Genomic DNA, 15,783 nt, shown 5'->3' on the forward strand with positions numbered 1-15,783 from the left:
CCTTTGCAGACTGCTCTGGGACGCTGCTGGAGAGGGTCCTGGATGTGCAGCTGAGACATGCGCTGGCCAGCCCAGGTGGCTCTAACCTGCCAGCGGTGAGTCCGGAAAAGATTTGGGACAATCCTGCCTGAATGCTTAGTCTGGTGCTATGGCAGAAAGGACCAACGCAGCCCTTTGAGACAGAGAATAGGAAAAGGCAGATTTAATCCCTGTATCAAAGCAGTAGGGAGGCTCATTGTGGGATTCTACATCTTGAAAAGGATTCAGGAAAATCAGAGAGGCTCTGTATAGCAGAAATGCAAAAAATGGCTTGAGGGTGGGAGGAAAAGCCTGGCAGTAAGAGAATTAAGCAACTCAGTATATTTAGCTTATCAGAAAGATGGATGAGAGGGGGTTTGCTTGCAGCATATGTGTAGTGTCACAAAGAGAAAATGCCAGGCTCTGAAAGGTTCTTTAATCAAGCAGAAGGCAGAACAAAATGGTATGTCTGCAAGCTGAAGCCAGACGCAGGGATGTGGGATGCTCTTCTGAACGTGAGGGTGAGGGACTCCTGAAACAGACCCAGAAAGGTGGGTGTCTCCAACGCTTGTCTTCAAATCAAGCCTACCTCCTTTCTTGGAAAATATGCGTGAAACAAACATAGCTTATTGGAATTAATGCAAGGAGATGAACCACTGAGTGGCATGCTGACCGGCTGCTCACACTTGCACAGCCACGTGTCAGGCAGGACCATTGGATCATTTTGTCTGAGGAAGACCCTGGGAAACTTGGTCCAGTCGGGTAGAGTGCTCGGGGAGCGGTTCAGGCAGGCTCTGGGTGTTTACCTGTGCCCATAGTGGTAAGTGTGGCTCTTTGCTGTTGAAAACATCTGGAGGGTGGCAGAATTTTTCAGTTAAGTTCAGCTTGTTTTAGCTTGTTTTGTGTGGGCCTGCTGATAATGCTGTTTAACATTTCTGTTCTTAGAGCAGCCAGAGCACCAGAAATGTAAAGTGCCATCCACAGACTGATCACACTCAGATCGTCTGTTTAAGAATAATAGGTTATGAGTGCGTGAGATGAAACAAGTTTGGCCAGAGAGACAAAGCCAAAATACGAGCGTGTTACAGCCCAGATTGCATTTCCCAAGCCTGTGCATCAGCAGAGGTAATCTCTATCTAGCCATTACTGGACAGAGATCTTTGCTGGGGTATTTAGTGGTATTTAATTAATAATAAAATACTACATTAATTAGTATCAGGTCTGATTTGATGGCATGTAATTTGGGGGCAAGAATTACAGTGTGAGTATTAGAATGAGAATTTTTATAGGGCAGGGAGTCAAAATGAGATTAGCAGTCTCGCTACGGAGGGAGCCCGGGGGCTGACGTGTGTGTGTTTGGCAACCGATGCAGATAGTTACAGCCTAACTTTATTTACTGATGGGAAAAGAACCTGTAGCTGTTACTTACCTTTACATGTCAACCCGTATAATGCATGGCTCAGCCACCATGAAAGAAAAAAGCAAGCAGGCATCATTTCAGAGGGAACGCCCTGTGGTTCTCAGCACCACACGAGGTGCATTTGCAGAGCAATTTTGGCATGCCCCAGCTGGGCTCCTTCCAGAGGAAGGGAAGGAGGAAGCTTTGCTGACAGGCACCCCCACGTGCCCAAGCCCCACTGGGGACGTGAGCGGCTGGCCTCTTGCACAGCTTTGACCCAGGCGTGCTAAATGTGCCGAGGGCACCGGGTTATGTCTAGTCCAATGTGAGCACCCCAAGCAGCACGCAGGGTTGGTGCAGGGGCATGGGGTGTAGGAGCCCTCTCTACCTGCTCTGGGCAGCAACTGGTCCCAACTGTCCAGTGTTACCTGCTAATGCAACCACCAGCTGTGCCCTTTGCCAGAGCCTTTTTTTCCCAGCTCGTGGCCAGCGTTGCTGCGGGAAATGCTCTGTAGACACGTGGGTAGCCACAGGCTCAGCAGGTCGGCCACAAGTGGGTTTTGTTGAGCAGGATGGGCTGCAGCTCTTGTCCTTTCATTTGGTCAGTTTGGCTCTGAAAAGCTCCAGAGCATTCTGGAAAGCGGCACGGCAATATGATAGGATTTAATCAGACTTAATTATTCCCCTGCTGTCGATCTCCTAGCAACATCCAGCTTGACATCTGCCTGCAAATGAAACATGTAAGCTAAGTAGGAACATGTTCAGACTAAAGTCCTGCTACTTGAACCAAATCACTCCACTAATCATTGCCTCCATACATCTCGTGGCCGTTAGACAGCTGCTGGGAGCTGGTACCTGATTTCCATAGATGCATGGCACTTGCCTTCTGAGTTTTTTCCAGGCTGGCAAGAAGCGTGACTTCATCCTGGGCTCTTTCTAGCACACTGACACCCGATAACGGAGGGTTGAGTTTCCCAAGTGACAAACGCAGGCTCAGGAGCAAGCCCCAGCCTTGTCGCTATCTGGCTTCCTGATGTAGGTCCCCGCTTATCTCGTCATCAAAATCAGATCACCTGCTGTGCCTGCAGACCTCGGGGTTTAAACTCTGAGCACGCAAGCGGTACAGTCAGGACGGTTTAGGTGAGGTTTGAGGACGGTCAGAGCAGATGTGGCGTGGCGGCGGCAGGCGTCGCAGGCAGCTCCACAACGCCAGGGCACGGGGGGTCGAGGCAGGGAGAAGAGATCCGGCTTATGCAGCTGGAGGGATGAAGAAGCAAATAGAAGAGCAGGCATAAAGCAAGTGTTTGTGAAGCAAAACCGCTCTCCAGCCAGACGCGACGCGGCACAGGAGTTGGTGGGGTTATTGGAGGAAATGAACCCGGGGCAGCTGAGCCGAGGCCGGCGGAGGAGGCTGCCCAGCCCGGCCCTGGCTGCCAGCTCGCTGTGAAGCTGGAGGGAAGGGAGCTGCCTCAGCTGGGCGAGAGCGACCAGCGTCCTGAGTGGATAAGCCCTGGGGAGCTGGGGGTCAGTGCGGGCAGCAGTAGGGGAGGCAGACCTGCAGATGGACAGGGCTGCGTGGAGGCGGTTGTGGCCCCTCTCCACGCACCTCCTCGGGGGGATATTGGTGCCAGTGATACCCGGCTGTTGGCACGAGTCTGTTTGTCTCCTGTGCTACATCTAGAAGTTGTCGCTGGCATGCAAAAAACCTAATGGGGTGTTGCGGGTGAGCGGCATGTGTCTCCCTCGTGTCTCTGCGGAAGAGCGTGGCAGCTGTGCGAGGGTCCCACGCTTGCAGCCAGCTCATGCTGACTTCACTCGTGCTGAACACAAAGTGGGGTTTCTGGCTGTGAAAGTGGGGCTGCATGAGCCCCTGCCAGCTCTCCCTGCAACCTGTATGGGCTCTGCCTCTCGCCAAGTGCCAGGGAGCGGGCTCGGCCAGCGCTCAGACAGCCCTGTGCCCTCTGAGGTGGTGTCTGCCGGTCGGCATCGGCACCTGGGCTCGCCTGCCGTGGGAGCCGCCACCATGCTGGACATGATCCTACTCAGTTTCCCTTAAATGCACGCGGCTATTCGTTTTCCTTGTGTTATTAGTGACTCATGGAGAGTGGAAACAGCAAATCATTGGTCTGCTTTGCTGTCCTGAAGACGCAGGTTTATTCCTTACGGTCTCTTTCCTTTCAGATGACATTTCCCCCAATGCCTAATAATTTCCCTCCTTATCATTCCCTCCCTGTGCTGCCTTATACTTGTGTTTCTCACTTTCCCTGTGCGTAATGAGTGTTAGGGGTACCCAGCAAGTCTGTGGGGCCAGCGCGAGGAGGGCAGTGCTGTGGGAAGGGTGAGGTGTGGGCTGGCCCCACCGCTGCGGTGCTCACAGGGCAGCTGTGCGGTGAGAAGGGGGAGATCGTAACATACTGGGAACTGGGTGGAAGCGGCGCTGGCTGTGTGGCACCAGCTGTGCAGCACGGGCTGTGCGGTACGAGCTGCACTGTGCTGTGGGGCGACAGCTGATGTGGTCTGTGCAGCCCAGTGTGGTCCTTGCAGCCTGGTGTGGTCCAGTGGTGGAGGCTGTGCAACACTGGGAAGCCCAGGGAGGTGGCACAGTGCCGTGCAGTGGCTGGGCAGGACCTTGTTGGGTATGCGGTGGTGTGAGGATCTGCAGAAGCTGGAGGATAGTGTGAAGGCAGTGACCCAGGGCAGTGACTGGGTGCTAAACTGGACTGTGCGTCATGGCTAGGCGCAGTGTAGGGCAGCGACTGGAAGCAAGACAGGGTTGGGCTGCTCTGTGTAGTGGCTGTAGGCTAGGCTGGGCAGAGCAGTGCAGGGGTTAGAGGCTGTTCCGAGCCGTGCTTGGAGGTTGGGTGGTGCAGCAATCGAAGGGAGATGCAGTACACTGCACTGCAGTGACTAGAGGCTAGGCAATGCAGTGTTGCCGTTGGGATGCAGCCGCTGGATAGGAGGGAGGTGTGGTGCAGTGTCGCGGCTGCAGTGACCGCAAGATTTGGAGCTGTCTCAGCTGGAGGAAGGTGCAGTGCTGTGCAGTGCGGAGGAGTAACTGGAGCAGTGAGACAATTCGGGGCTTGACAGGTGGGGCAGTGCTTGGAGGGGTCCTGCAGTGCCATGCCTGGAGGAAGGAACGGCGTACTGGAGCGCTTGAAGGCATTGCGGTGATTTGAAGGTGCCACTGAGTGACTTGGAAGCAGTGCACCGATTTGAAGGAGGGGCAATGCCAGGCAGCGACCGGGGAACTGCGGAGCAGTGCCCTGCAGGCACTGAAAGTGGGAGGGGGGGGGTGCCGTGTACTGATGGAAGAAGGCAGCGTGGTGCAGTGACAGGGGAGGGGGAACAGCACGGTGCAGTGATTGGAGCAGGGCAGTGCAGAGCAGAGCAAGGCAGACCACAGCAGCGCACCGCACCAGCACCGTGCAGTGATGGAGGGGGGGAACGGGACACACACACGAGGGAGTACCGCGCATGCGCGCCGCCGCCCTGCCGCAGCGCCCCTCCGGCGGCGACCCCCTGCCGCCCGCCCGCCATTGGCTGCGGGCGCCTCCCGCGATAGGCTGCGGCCGCGGCCCCCCGCACCGCCCCATTGGCCGGCGCCGGCCGCTATGCGGGCGGGTCGGCGGCGCGGCGACCCGCCCCGGCGCCCCATTGGCGGCCGCCGTGCCCCTCAGCGCCGCGGCGGCGGCGGCCGGTCCCGCCTGCGCCGCGCCCGGCATGGCGGCGCCCGCAGCCCCGCGCCCGGGGGCCGCAGCCGGCGGCCGAGCGCCCAGGGCCGGCGGCGGCCGGGTGAGGAGGGCCGGAGGGGGCGGGGGGGGGGGGCCGGAATCGGGCAGGGCCGGCCCCAGCGGCCGCCGCCGTTTCGGCGAGCGGGGCCCGGCGGGGCGGGGAGAGGGGAGCGGAGCCCGGCGAGGCGGGGGCTAGGCGGCGGGGTGCCCGGCCCGCGCCCTGCCGCCAGCCCGGCGGTGGCGTGGCGGTGGCGGTGCCCGTTCGAACTCAGATTCCAGCCGGCCGCTGGCAGCTGTCAGCCGGCGGCGAGCTGCCGTCCCCGCTCGGGCCGGGCGGGCCCCGCTCCCCCGGCGCCGTCCCCCCCTTCAGGGCAGCCCGTCTCCTCAGCGCGGCGTGCCCGGGGGTCCCGCCGGGACCTGCGGTGCCCCCGGGCTCCGGCGGGCCCCGCCGTCCGTGGGACACCCGCGGGGAGCCCCTGGGCGCGGTGGGTTTGCTTTGTGGCGCCTCTGGGCTTTGCTGTGCCTGGGGAGGAGCGCGGTGCTCGCCAGGCCGCGCCGGCTGCGCCCGTTCTGGGACTGATTATCTGAAGCGGGCTGGGGCGTAAGTGCCAGCGGGGAGTTGGGCTGCTGCCCTGCCGTAGCGTTGCAGTGCCCTCCTGCCTCTCCGGCATGGCATTTACCCTCGTGCCAATTAAAAAAAAAAAAAAAAAAAAAAAAAAGGCAGCTGCTGAGGGTGGTAGTTCTTATTTCACTCGTGGGTTTGGGTAACTGGTGTGTTTTACCTTGTGGAGAGCCTGGTTTTGGAGCCATGCATTATTGTGTGTATGGGATTGCAGGTTTTGGAAGGATGACTGTCAGAGAAGGTGGCTCCAATCTCAACGTGTTTTTCTTTCTCAGGGCGTGTAGAAGAGCAGATTTAATGTGAAGATGGGACTGTTGGTGTTTATGCGTAAACTGCTGCTAGCCCTCTGCCTCTTTCTGGTACTGGGATTTCTGTACTATTCTGCTTGGAAGTTGCACCTCCTCACATGGGAGGATTCAAGTAAGTATGAGCAACGTGTGACTGTTTCTGGGCTCCCTAAAATGTCTGTCAAATAGCTGCAGTAGTACTGAGGTGGTTCTGATTTAGTAGTATTAGAGGGATATGATTAAGCCCAATCAAATGCTGGAGCTTATAGTATACTTAAGGGGTTGAATTTGTGATTACCTAATGCTCTTTATGGCTTTACTTTTATTACTGGGTACAAAAGCAAGTTCACGCTCTATAAATCTAGTATTAGAGACTTCAGTTCTTAGAATATTCAGTGTTAGTTTATGATTCCTAATTCTCAAAATAAAGACTTTGTGTGCTGATGTTTTTGTTCCCTGAACTTTTCTGTACATGTCAAAATATCTAAGACAAGAGTTTTTTTCTCTGGTGGATTTTAATTTCTTTCTATAATCATATTTTCTGGTTATCTCATCATCTTACTTTGTCCTTCAGAAATCCTCATCTTCCGTTTATCTTCCATGTTATTATCTGCCAACTATCTCTCATCTAAAAGGATGTCTCTCAACCTTTTTAAGTCCAAAGAGACATCTGACCTCATTGAATACAATCTGAGGATTGTACTGTGCAGTAATGCCATAGGAGGTTTTAGTTGCAATGAGATATAAATTAGGCTGAGGTTTGATTGCTTAGTTATTGCTCTTATTTTTGTTTGTGTCGATTGCTTTCTTCCTTACATGTGAGAATTGTTTATTGAAAATACAAAAACAAGAAAACAATTCCCTTCTCCTCCCCGCCCGCCCAAAACACAAGCCAGCCTTCTTTGCAGCTGTTCCATGGGCTGTTTCAGATGTCTCGCACCCGACCGTTGCTCCCTGGATCAGCAGCTGAGAAACAGTGGTCCAGAAGTATTGTTTTTCTGTCTGATAAAAAGCAGTCGGTCAAATTCCATCTTTGCTGTATTGTGTTTCTGTGCATGCTGATGGAGGTTTCTACTGCAATGTTTATTAAACTTATTATTTTTCTACCTCTACATGCTCCCTATCTGTTGTTATACGCTCTAAGAAGTTTTGCTTGGTGACAGATGATGAGTTGGATATAATATTTGCACTGATGCAGTGATTTTGACAGGAGGACTGCTGAAATGTCTTGTACTTGAATGGGTATTGTAAGACTGAATTTGTAAAAGGAGATGGATAGTGTCTTTCTGAGCAGGGATCGTTTCTTCAGGTTTGTGCTTCAGAGTGGGAGTCAAAAATCTTGATTGTGACCTTCTGAAAACTAGCACTTTTGTCGATGAGGTATAGAAGATCCTTCCTGCATGACAATAAGTATAGAATGTAGTTAAAAGAACAGTTTTGCTGTATCTGCTACCACATGATGATCTGTTATGAAATTATACCACCTGCCACCCTTTACTTCTTTCATACCACCAGAAATTGTGTTGGGACTTCCCAAGGCCTGCAAGAAAACTGTTCAGGCCACAACTTGTATGTGAACTTTGTTAAATGTGGAGGAGAAGCTTTGTGTTTATGTGCCATATACCAAGGTGCTGCAGTGGGTTCTAAATTTCTTCAGGGTTTGCCTCTTTGGATTTTGTGCCTTTAGTTTTATGTGCCATTTGTTATTTTACACCACATGTCAGTCCCTGGGGAGTTTTGTGGTAACTGTGCCTTGTGATGCAGTGTTGAAAATCTATATGCAAACATTGTGGATTTCTGTAAATGCAACACTTTTACCTGGAAAGATGACTTTAAGTTTTACCCTAGTTAGAGTAATTTCTGTTGAGCGTACTGGCAGCTTTTCAGTACCCAGGATGTTCTGACAGGAGCACTGCGAGGTAACGTCACAGACTTTGTTAGTTGTGTGTCTCCTTTTTTCAAATCTTCTGTGTAAAATGTGTTCTTCATTTATTCTTGGAAGTCGCAGTGCTTGCTTGCCTTAAGCTTCTTCAACATGTACAAAGCAGTGATGCTAGTTTGAAGGTTTAGCTTACTGATCTTTATCAGTTGTCACAATTGATATAGGTTGTACCATTGTTCCTTTTCTTCTAGACACTTTTATGGATTGCGTCTTCAATGTCAGATGAAGCTCCTTAGTGTAAAAGCAGTCTAGTGTAAGAGGGCAAAATTTTATGTGCTTACGTTTGAACATAGTTAAGGTGGTACCAGTTTTCAGTTGATCTTCAGAGTTTGGTACATATCAAAAACCGTTTTATTTATCATGTAATTTTACACATGAGGAACTTGGGCAGATTTAAAATACAAATTTAAAAGCCCGTATTGGGAAACTTGATATGAAGAGTTAATGTTAAGCTTCTATAAATAAGCATTTGGAAGTTAACAAATGACAGAATTGAAGTTGCTCATTTAACCATGATTAGGCTTCCTTGAGCATGTGTAATATGATACAATGTATAATGGTGTTATGCAATTATACTTTCTATTTTCTGAAGGGGAGCCTTGCTTAGTTCAGTGCCCAAGACAGGTGGTGCTTGATAGCTGTTTGTGGTTTTATTTCCTGAATTACAATTCAGTGTGTGACCTTGTAAATCTCCTTAAGATTGATATGATAATGCTGGTGTCCCCAAAGGCAAAACTAAGTTAGGTGTGTTTAAATTTTGGGGTGCTGAATAATCTAAGATTATTGATTTTATGTGTAAGTTATCTTATTATTTTCTCTTTTCTTGTGACCAGTGTCTTTATTCTGTGTAGTAGTGACTCCCTAGCTTCTGTGGTCACATTCATCTTTTCTTTGTTCTGCTCTTTATGCTAGAGGAGGTATGAAACTACGCTGATCCTGACATCTGACACCCTTGCAATCTCTTCAGAGACTGGTTTTAGTAAACTTGACACCTGTATTTAATATCAGACACAAATAAATTTGCCATAGAGTATGCTGAAAAAAACCTTGATCTTGTTAATTGCCGCTTGTGTGTTTTGTTCACTTAATGTTTTAGAAAATGCCCATGTATGTTGTTGTTATGGATCAATTTGAATGGTAACTATGTAAGGAATCTAGTCACCCTGAGACTTCAATGTTTGTATATTTAGCTGCTAAAGTAAATTAATAAAGTAATTTGTTTATTCGTACTTCTGACACCTTCAAGGAAGGAGGCTAAATTTCTGAATAGACTGAAAGGAAAGGTACACATCAATGTTTTTCTTACCATCTCCATTTAACTTTAAATCTGTCCTCCTAGAGTGATTCCTTAGTTCTCCTTTGAGATTGTTCTCCTTACTGTGTGACTCTACACCTTGCCAAAATACAAAGGAGAATAGGAAAGAATGAATTCTCTAAGGCTTATCTTTCCTATGACAAGAATAGATTGATTTCCGCTAATGTGAACTAATCAAGGTTGAATTAAGTTCAACTGCTTCTTCCATTCAAGACGCACCTCCAACGACTGCTACCCCTTTCTCGTCCTTTTAATGAGTATCATGGCTGGCTACTCTTCCCCAAGCCTTGTTTCATGTTGGTGGCAATATATTGTTAGTTCTCAGAGCAGTAGCGAAGTGCAGAAATGTGGTGTGTAACACTGTGTGAATGCAGGAGGGCCTTTGAGTTCTGGTGATCGTTGGGAGTATATGAGCAGTGTTTAGGACCGAGGTAAGCTTTCCTTTTTTCTTTCCTGATTTCTGTAATGCAGCTTCAGTCTCTGACAATAGTAGTAAGAGATGTACACCGTCCTTGCATGTTCTTCCCAGACAGGCAATAATGACAGATGCCGCAGCCCTCTGATTAAGAGTGTTGAGTTGCATGGAGGTGTGCTAAGCACGCAGAACTGATAATGTGATGTGGGAGGCAAATAAGGAAATAAATTTGTTACCAGGTTGAGCTGTCCTGTACATTCTAGAAGGACCTTGCAGCAGCAGATAATCATAACTCTGTTCATTGTGTTTCTGGACACTGAGTTGTCAGGGAATTCTTACATAGTAATGGTAGTGATAGGAGCAGGTTTTGAAGGTCTGAGACATGCACTGCCGCCTCTTTCCTAACAACTCCCTGTCCTATGTCCCTTCCACTTTCCCTGATGCATTTGGCTCTGAGGAGGAAGATGTTATCTGTGAAGAAGACAGCACATGGGAAGGTGCCCCATTATCTTTGAAAAGCACGATGGGAGATGGAGTTTTGCTGACAGTGCCTCTTAGATTTGCTTTATCAGCTTGAAGGAATACACTTTTACCCGTAACTGAAGGACAGAATATAGTCATGTTAAAACTTAATACTGATGTTTGTTACTTAACCCGGTATGTGTATAGCTGATTTTGCAATTTACAAATGAATGTGTTGTAAGGAAGGAATGATTCCATTAAAAAATGTCCTGGCTGTGGAAATATTGGACTCATTCTCCCAAGGCAGCTTCCCCCCCCCCTCAAAGTATTAAAATGTACTTGGGACAAGGACAGTGTGATGCTGTTTTCCTATTCTCTACAGTATTTTTAACTTAATTCAATGTAGATAAAGAAATATATATTTCAGGTACTTTTGCCCAAACCTAAGTTAATAGAATTTGTAGCTTGTCAGTTTGAATGTGACTTTTGAAACATCTCCAGGTATGTTCTGTTGAAGTCTCCATAAAAATATCAAGTCACTACTCTGTCATCTGTTGCTCCATGTTATTTTCAACTCTAATTCTGGAAAGGCAGCCAAAGAGATAAAGCTCTGGGAAGAGATTTTCTGAAGGTATTTCAGGACCCTTATCCTTTTTTTTTTCTTTTTCTTTTTTTTTTTTTTTAATGTCTGTTTCCATGAGAACTGGGGAGACATAAACAGGCAAAACTGACTCACTTCTGGTTGCAGGTTTTTAGTGTGCTTGCATTTCCATGGAAACAGCAGCAGCAAAAAAGGCTAAATTAATCAAAAGCACTCAAACCTTTATCTTTGATATCAATACTGATTTCTCTCATTTGAAGTGAAATGATATTTTTGTCAATTCTTGTATTAGGGACTAAAAATGTACTGAAGAAATGGATCTTTTTACAAAGGTTTGGAATGTGCATGCTCTTTTTCATGTGGCTAAAGCCTCACAGTATGTGTGATGGTATGTAGTGTGGGTACAACTGTTGTATCTTGAGTTACTGGGGGTGTCGTTTGTTCTATGTTAAGGGAGTGGATCTTGCATACACTGACATCTGACTTGTTTCCATTCTGTTGTTTAATGAAAAACAAATGAAAAGACATTGAGTTGGTGTGTGAGCAACTAGGCAACAGATGGAAACTTGTCCCCTTTGTGGAGAGAGGCATGTAATAGTTTTGTGTTCAGACCCTCATCTCTGGGAGTTACTGTCCTACTTGCCTTTGCCAGAAGGAAATGCAGGAGTGCTCCTGTAAAAAATAACATCTCTAGGCCAGCTCAACTTGGCATTGGGAGCATAAATCTCTGATGAAAGTGGTTTGAGCTAAGCTGGCTGAATTTATGGTTAGGTGGATGAGGGAGCATATCCTTTTTTACTGTAGATTTACAAGGCACTCATGCCCCTGTTGTGAGGGGTGGCAAGCAAATGGTGATGGTAGCCATTGCAGTTGCTCTGTGTCTATCTATGGCCTTAGCCTTGGGGTGGGGGGCGTTCTTTACGGTAGACTTCATAGCTGTTGCTGCTGCTCCCCAGGCTGAAAAGTCTGTGGGACTTTAACCTTGTGGGTATTAGCTTTTTTAAAAAAATTGATTTGGACAGTATTATGCAGCGGTGTAAGTTTCCTGAAACAGATGCTTTTTTGCTTTGCAGGAAGAGACTGGGAACAGCACTGGGATGGGTTATTGTGAATCCACTAATGTTTGAATTATTAGTAACATCCAGGTTTGTTTCATCTACTCAGCTGTTCTGTAGTCTGTTAGTGCTGTACTTACTGCACCAAAATTGAGAACAAATGTTTAGAAAGTTCTCATAACATGGATCCAGCTACAGATTTAAGGAGTCTCTTTGCTACTTTCAGATGCTTTAGGGATTTGAGGATCACAATGATGCTTTTTGAAATGTTAAAAATAGGAGGTAATGTTATGGAGGCAGCAGTGAATACTAGAAACAAAGATGTAAAAATAGGAGTTAAAACAACAGTTGTCTGTAGCTTAACTTTTCTAAGAATTCCCCTATTGGGCTGAAATGTTCCACTTGCGTTCAGCTTGAAACTGAAAACTTTAGGGTACTAACTATGGTGGATGATTGTCTTATCGTGCAGAACACAGAAGAATGGATTTAGTGCCCAGAAGTTGCCAACTGCTGTTCAGGTTACTTTGTGCTCCCTGTTATTCTGCCAGAATAAGGAGCATGGCTAAACTTAAACTCCTGCAACTCAGGACATTCAGCTGTGGCAGTATCTTGCACAGCTGTAATTATGCCAGCTGCTTTTCGCTTGGCTGGAGACAGATGTGTACGTTCCTGATTCCTCTTGCTCTGGCTGTTGATGCAACCGCACAGAACTGCCTGCCCTTTCCACCAGAGGCAGCTGCCTGTCTGCCACCAGGATAGAAGAGACAGTCTACTCAGTGAATATGAATCAGAACTTTTAAGGTCCATGAAAAAGTTAAAAACAAAATAAATTAAAAAAAATCACAAGTGCCTCTCTGTCTTTTAGAAGGCAGCACTTCACAAGGTAGGCCAAAGAAATAGGGGAATGAAAGTGCTTCATCTTTTTCTGACCTGTTACTGCGCATTTAGTGAAATACCCAATGTTACTTTACAACCTTGCCATTCTAGGGACCCTGCTGTCGCTCCAGGAATTTCTAGTGCTGCTGTAATGTTAACAGTGCAGGACGAAACTCTGCTGGGGCAACGAGAAATCAGCATGACAGAGCTGTTTAGGGAGGGAGCAAGCATAATGTTGCCTCGTCCCTGGGATTTCTCCAGAGGAGTAAAACTCCCTCGACACTCTTCAGGCTTTAGGAACCTATAGGGGCAGGCTTAGTGAAAGGCATTAAGAGCATAGTACTCTAAGCACTTCATGGGTCGAGGAGGGGCTGTAATGCTGTACTTGTGCTCATCTTCACTCTGTCTTCATTTTAGCTTTTTCAGCCCTGGGTTACTGTTTTAGTTCTGAGCTAATGTTGACTTTTTAGCAAGATGGAAAAGCAAGTTGCAAGAATACTTCTCCATCCCCCTGCACACAGTTGGGCCTTAGTTTTGCATCCCAAAACAGTAAGGTGCTCTTGCTTCTCTTGGCAACAGCAGTTTTGTTGCTGTTTAAGTCCCTGTTCAAGCCTTTTTATTTCCCCCTTTCTCCATTTGTGCAGCTAGCTGGTGGGTGCAGTTGAGGAACTTGCCCAGTTTAAAACAGAGTGTGGTTTTATTTGTTTCGCTCAGTTGACCGTAACCTGGCTTAGTGTTTCAATTGCTTCACTTGTTCAACCCTTGTGTGTTTTCACCCTGTTCCCCCCCCAAGTTTGGGAAGGGTATGTTCCTGTGACTTTTGATAGGCTGATTGAGATAGTGCTCTTAAGGGGCAGTACTCAGTGTCTCATGTGCAGCTGAAGCTGCGTCCTTCAATAGAGTTTTTTAGAGGTCAAAGTCAGCAGCTTTCCATATTCTGGAAGGTATAATGCAGTGAAAGCACTTTACCTCTCTTAGCAATTGCTCTGCAGCTGAGTGCTTTCAGAGGTGAAAGGACTTGCTCATCTCAGCTGACTGAACCCCTTAGCAATGAGTTCAGCTCGAAACAATACCTCCCTGTGAGGACTGTCTCATCTGCGTTAGTAAGCAGTTCTCTGCCTTTCCTCCATCTTGTCACTGTATATCCCCGTGGCGTGCAAAGCGCACACACCTCTGACCTGTAGCCATTGCAGCAAGGGCTATTGTGCCTTAAGATATTACCAGCCTTAGTGGAAGCTCCAGCCTATCACTCATTTGATAGAGTAGATCACACAGACTTTCTCCATCGGCTTTAATACAGGCAGGCTGACTTTGGGCACCTTTCCTGCCCATTTCAGTTCTGCTTCACGTCAGTTCTGCTGACGTTGTTGGGGCAATAACTTCTGGCACAAAGGAGGTAATACGTGATTTGTCTCGAGTTGGACAGCTGTTGCTGCTGTGAGCTTCTGACCATGGCCTTAGTACTGATTCTGACCATGTCTGTCACACTTAGGGATGTTTTGCAGGGATTTTTTTCCTAGATTGTTACCTTCTGCCAGCCTTTTTGGTGCTCTTGTCACTACAACATCTCATTTTTTCTCACTGCAGTCTGAGTTTACATCACAGTGTCAGGCTGAGGCAATAAAGCAGCCATGCTTGGGTATGACTTGCAAGGACAAGTACAATTGGGTCATGAGGTATCGCTCCGTATGAATTATGTATCTCTTCTGCACTTCAGAAGGAATGTAATTGTGCACCCAGGCATCAAGCAAAAAGTAATTTGTACTGTGTGTGCATATCCTGAATAGATGTTTGAACCTGAGATAGCTGATTTCAAGTGGTTACTCCTTCATGGCACCACGTGATTATATTGCTCTGGTATGCATTCCTTTTTTGAGGAAGTAATAGCATGTGAGGATAGTGCCAAAATTCTAGTCAGGTACAGAAACTACAGGATGTTTCTTCACAAGTTCTTGGTATTTTGAATAACCAAACGCCTAGACAATCCAAGATATATATATATCTCTGAGGGTCAGAATTTAGCATTTCTTGTTCTGTTCCAAAAAAGAGAAATCAGAATGTGTTAAAATTAGCTATTTCCATTTTTAAGAGCTTATAAACATGTATGTTGCTTGTCTTTTAACTTTTTTCAGATGATGCTAGGATCCCTCCTACTTTAACTCAGTCCCTGTTGCAGCATGTCGTTTTTCTGCAGCTATTATCCTGTGGTTTTTGGTGTTAGGGGCACTGATTAAACGTGAGGTTCATCTGAGCTGCAACAGTGCAGTAAGTATGCCCCTTAATAGCTCCTGGAACAGAAAGAATTATCACAGTGTAACTGCAGAAAAGTTTAACTGCTATCTTTTCTAGCTACAGTAAGTGTGCATGTTCTGAGGAGTATTTTTGTTCAAAACATTATGTACAGATCTATGTATACTGTAAAAGAAGTAGTGAAAATGAGATGGCACAGAAATCAGTAAAAGCTGAGTTTTCCCCACAGGTAACTGATGGCTTGCTACATATGAAGGCTTACTCTAAAGAAATGTTGACAAAGTTAATAATTTATAAGTGCAATTGCATCTTTTTATCTTTGTCAGAAATTAATCAATCTCAGTGTAGCTTTAATACTACATGAGTATTGCTTTTCAGCTATGATTGTGTCTAGAGACCCTAATCAAAAAAATGTACTGAGATACATTTCTTAGGATGAAGGGTGATAACTTAAATAGACTTGGGAAGGCAGAGGAAGCTTGAGGCACAGGAAAGTGAAATTATTCTATGTCACACAGCAGCTCAAGGGGAGAGCTATGAATAGAATAAATGTCTCGAGGTTCTTGATCTAGTGTCCAGTTGGCCAAATGAGGCTCACTCTCTTGTAATTACGCATTCTACATCTGCGTAGTTCAGGAGAGGAGTAATATGCTGAAATTGCTTGCTTGGGGCAGAGATCATCTGCTGATAGCTGCAAAAACACAGTATTTCAAAGTACTTTATTGATAATAACAAAACTAGTGATGGTCTGCATGGGCAGTGCTGGTGGCTTGATGTAAGTACTGTAATTAGGGTATGATGTGGCTAGTG

The 15,783-nt window shown here is 47.1% G+C and overlaps 1 protein-coding gene across 5 annotated transcripts in view; it reads left to right on the top strand.

Moving 5' to 3' along the window:
* Positions 1-2,563: 2,563 nt before the first annotated feature.
* Positions 2,564-15,783, top strand: part of ST3GAL3 (ST3 beta-galactoside alpha-2,3-sialyltransferase 3) — a 198,013-nt gene continuing 184,793 nt past the window's right edge. The window contains exons 1-2 of one of the 5 annotated variants that reach the window (XM_041127515.1): positions 2,564-2,894; positions 6,046-6,190. In XM_041127515.1, coding sequence (XP_040983449.1) covers positions 6,076-6,190 — 115 coding nt within the window. In that variant the 5' untranslated portion in view covers positions 2,564-2,894; positions 6,046-6,075. Of the gene's footprint in view, positions 2,895-5,148; positions 5,210-6,045; positions 6,191-15,783 lie in introns of those variants that run through there. The other 4 variants (XM_041127516.1, XM_041127517.1, XM_030032427.2 and 1 more) reach the window with 4 other exon arrangements.

This window comes from Aquila chrysaetos, chromosome 12 (assembly GCF_900496995.4).
Source record: "Aquila chrysaetos chrysaetos chromosome 12, bAquChr1.4, whole genome shotgun sequence".
NCBI classification, from domain to species: Eukaryota; Metazoa; Chordata; class Aves; order Accipitriformes; family Accipitridae; genus Aquila; species Aquila chrysaetos.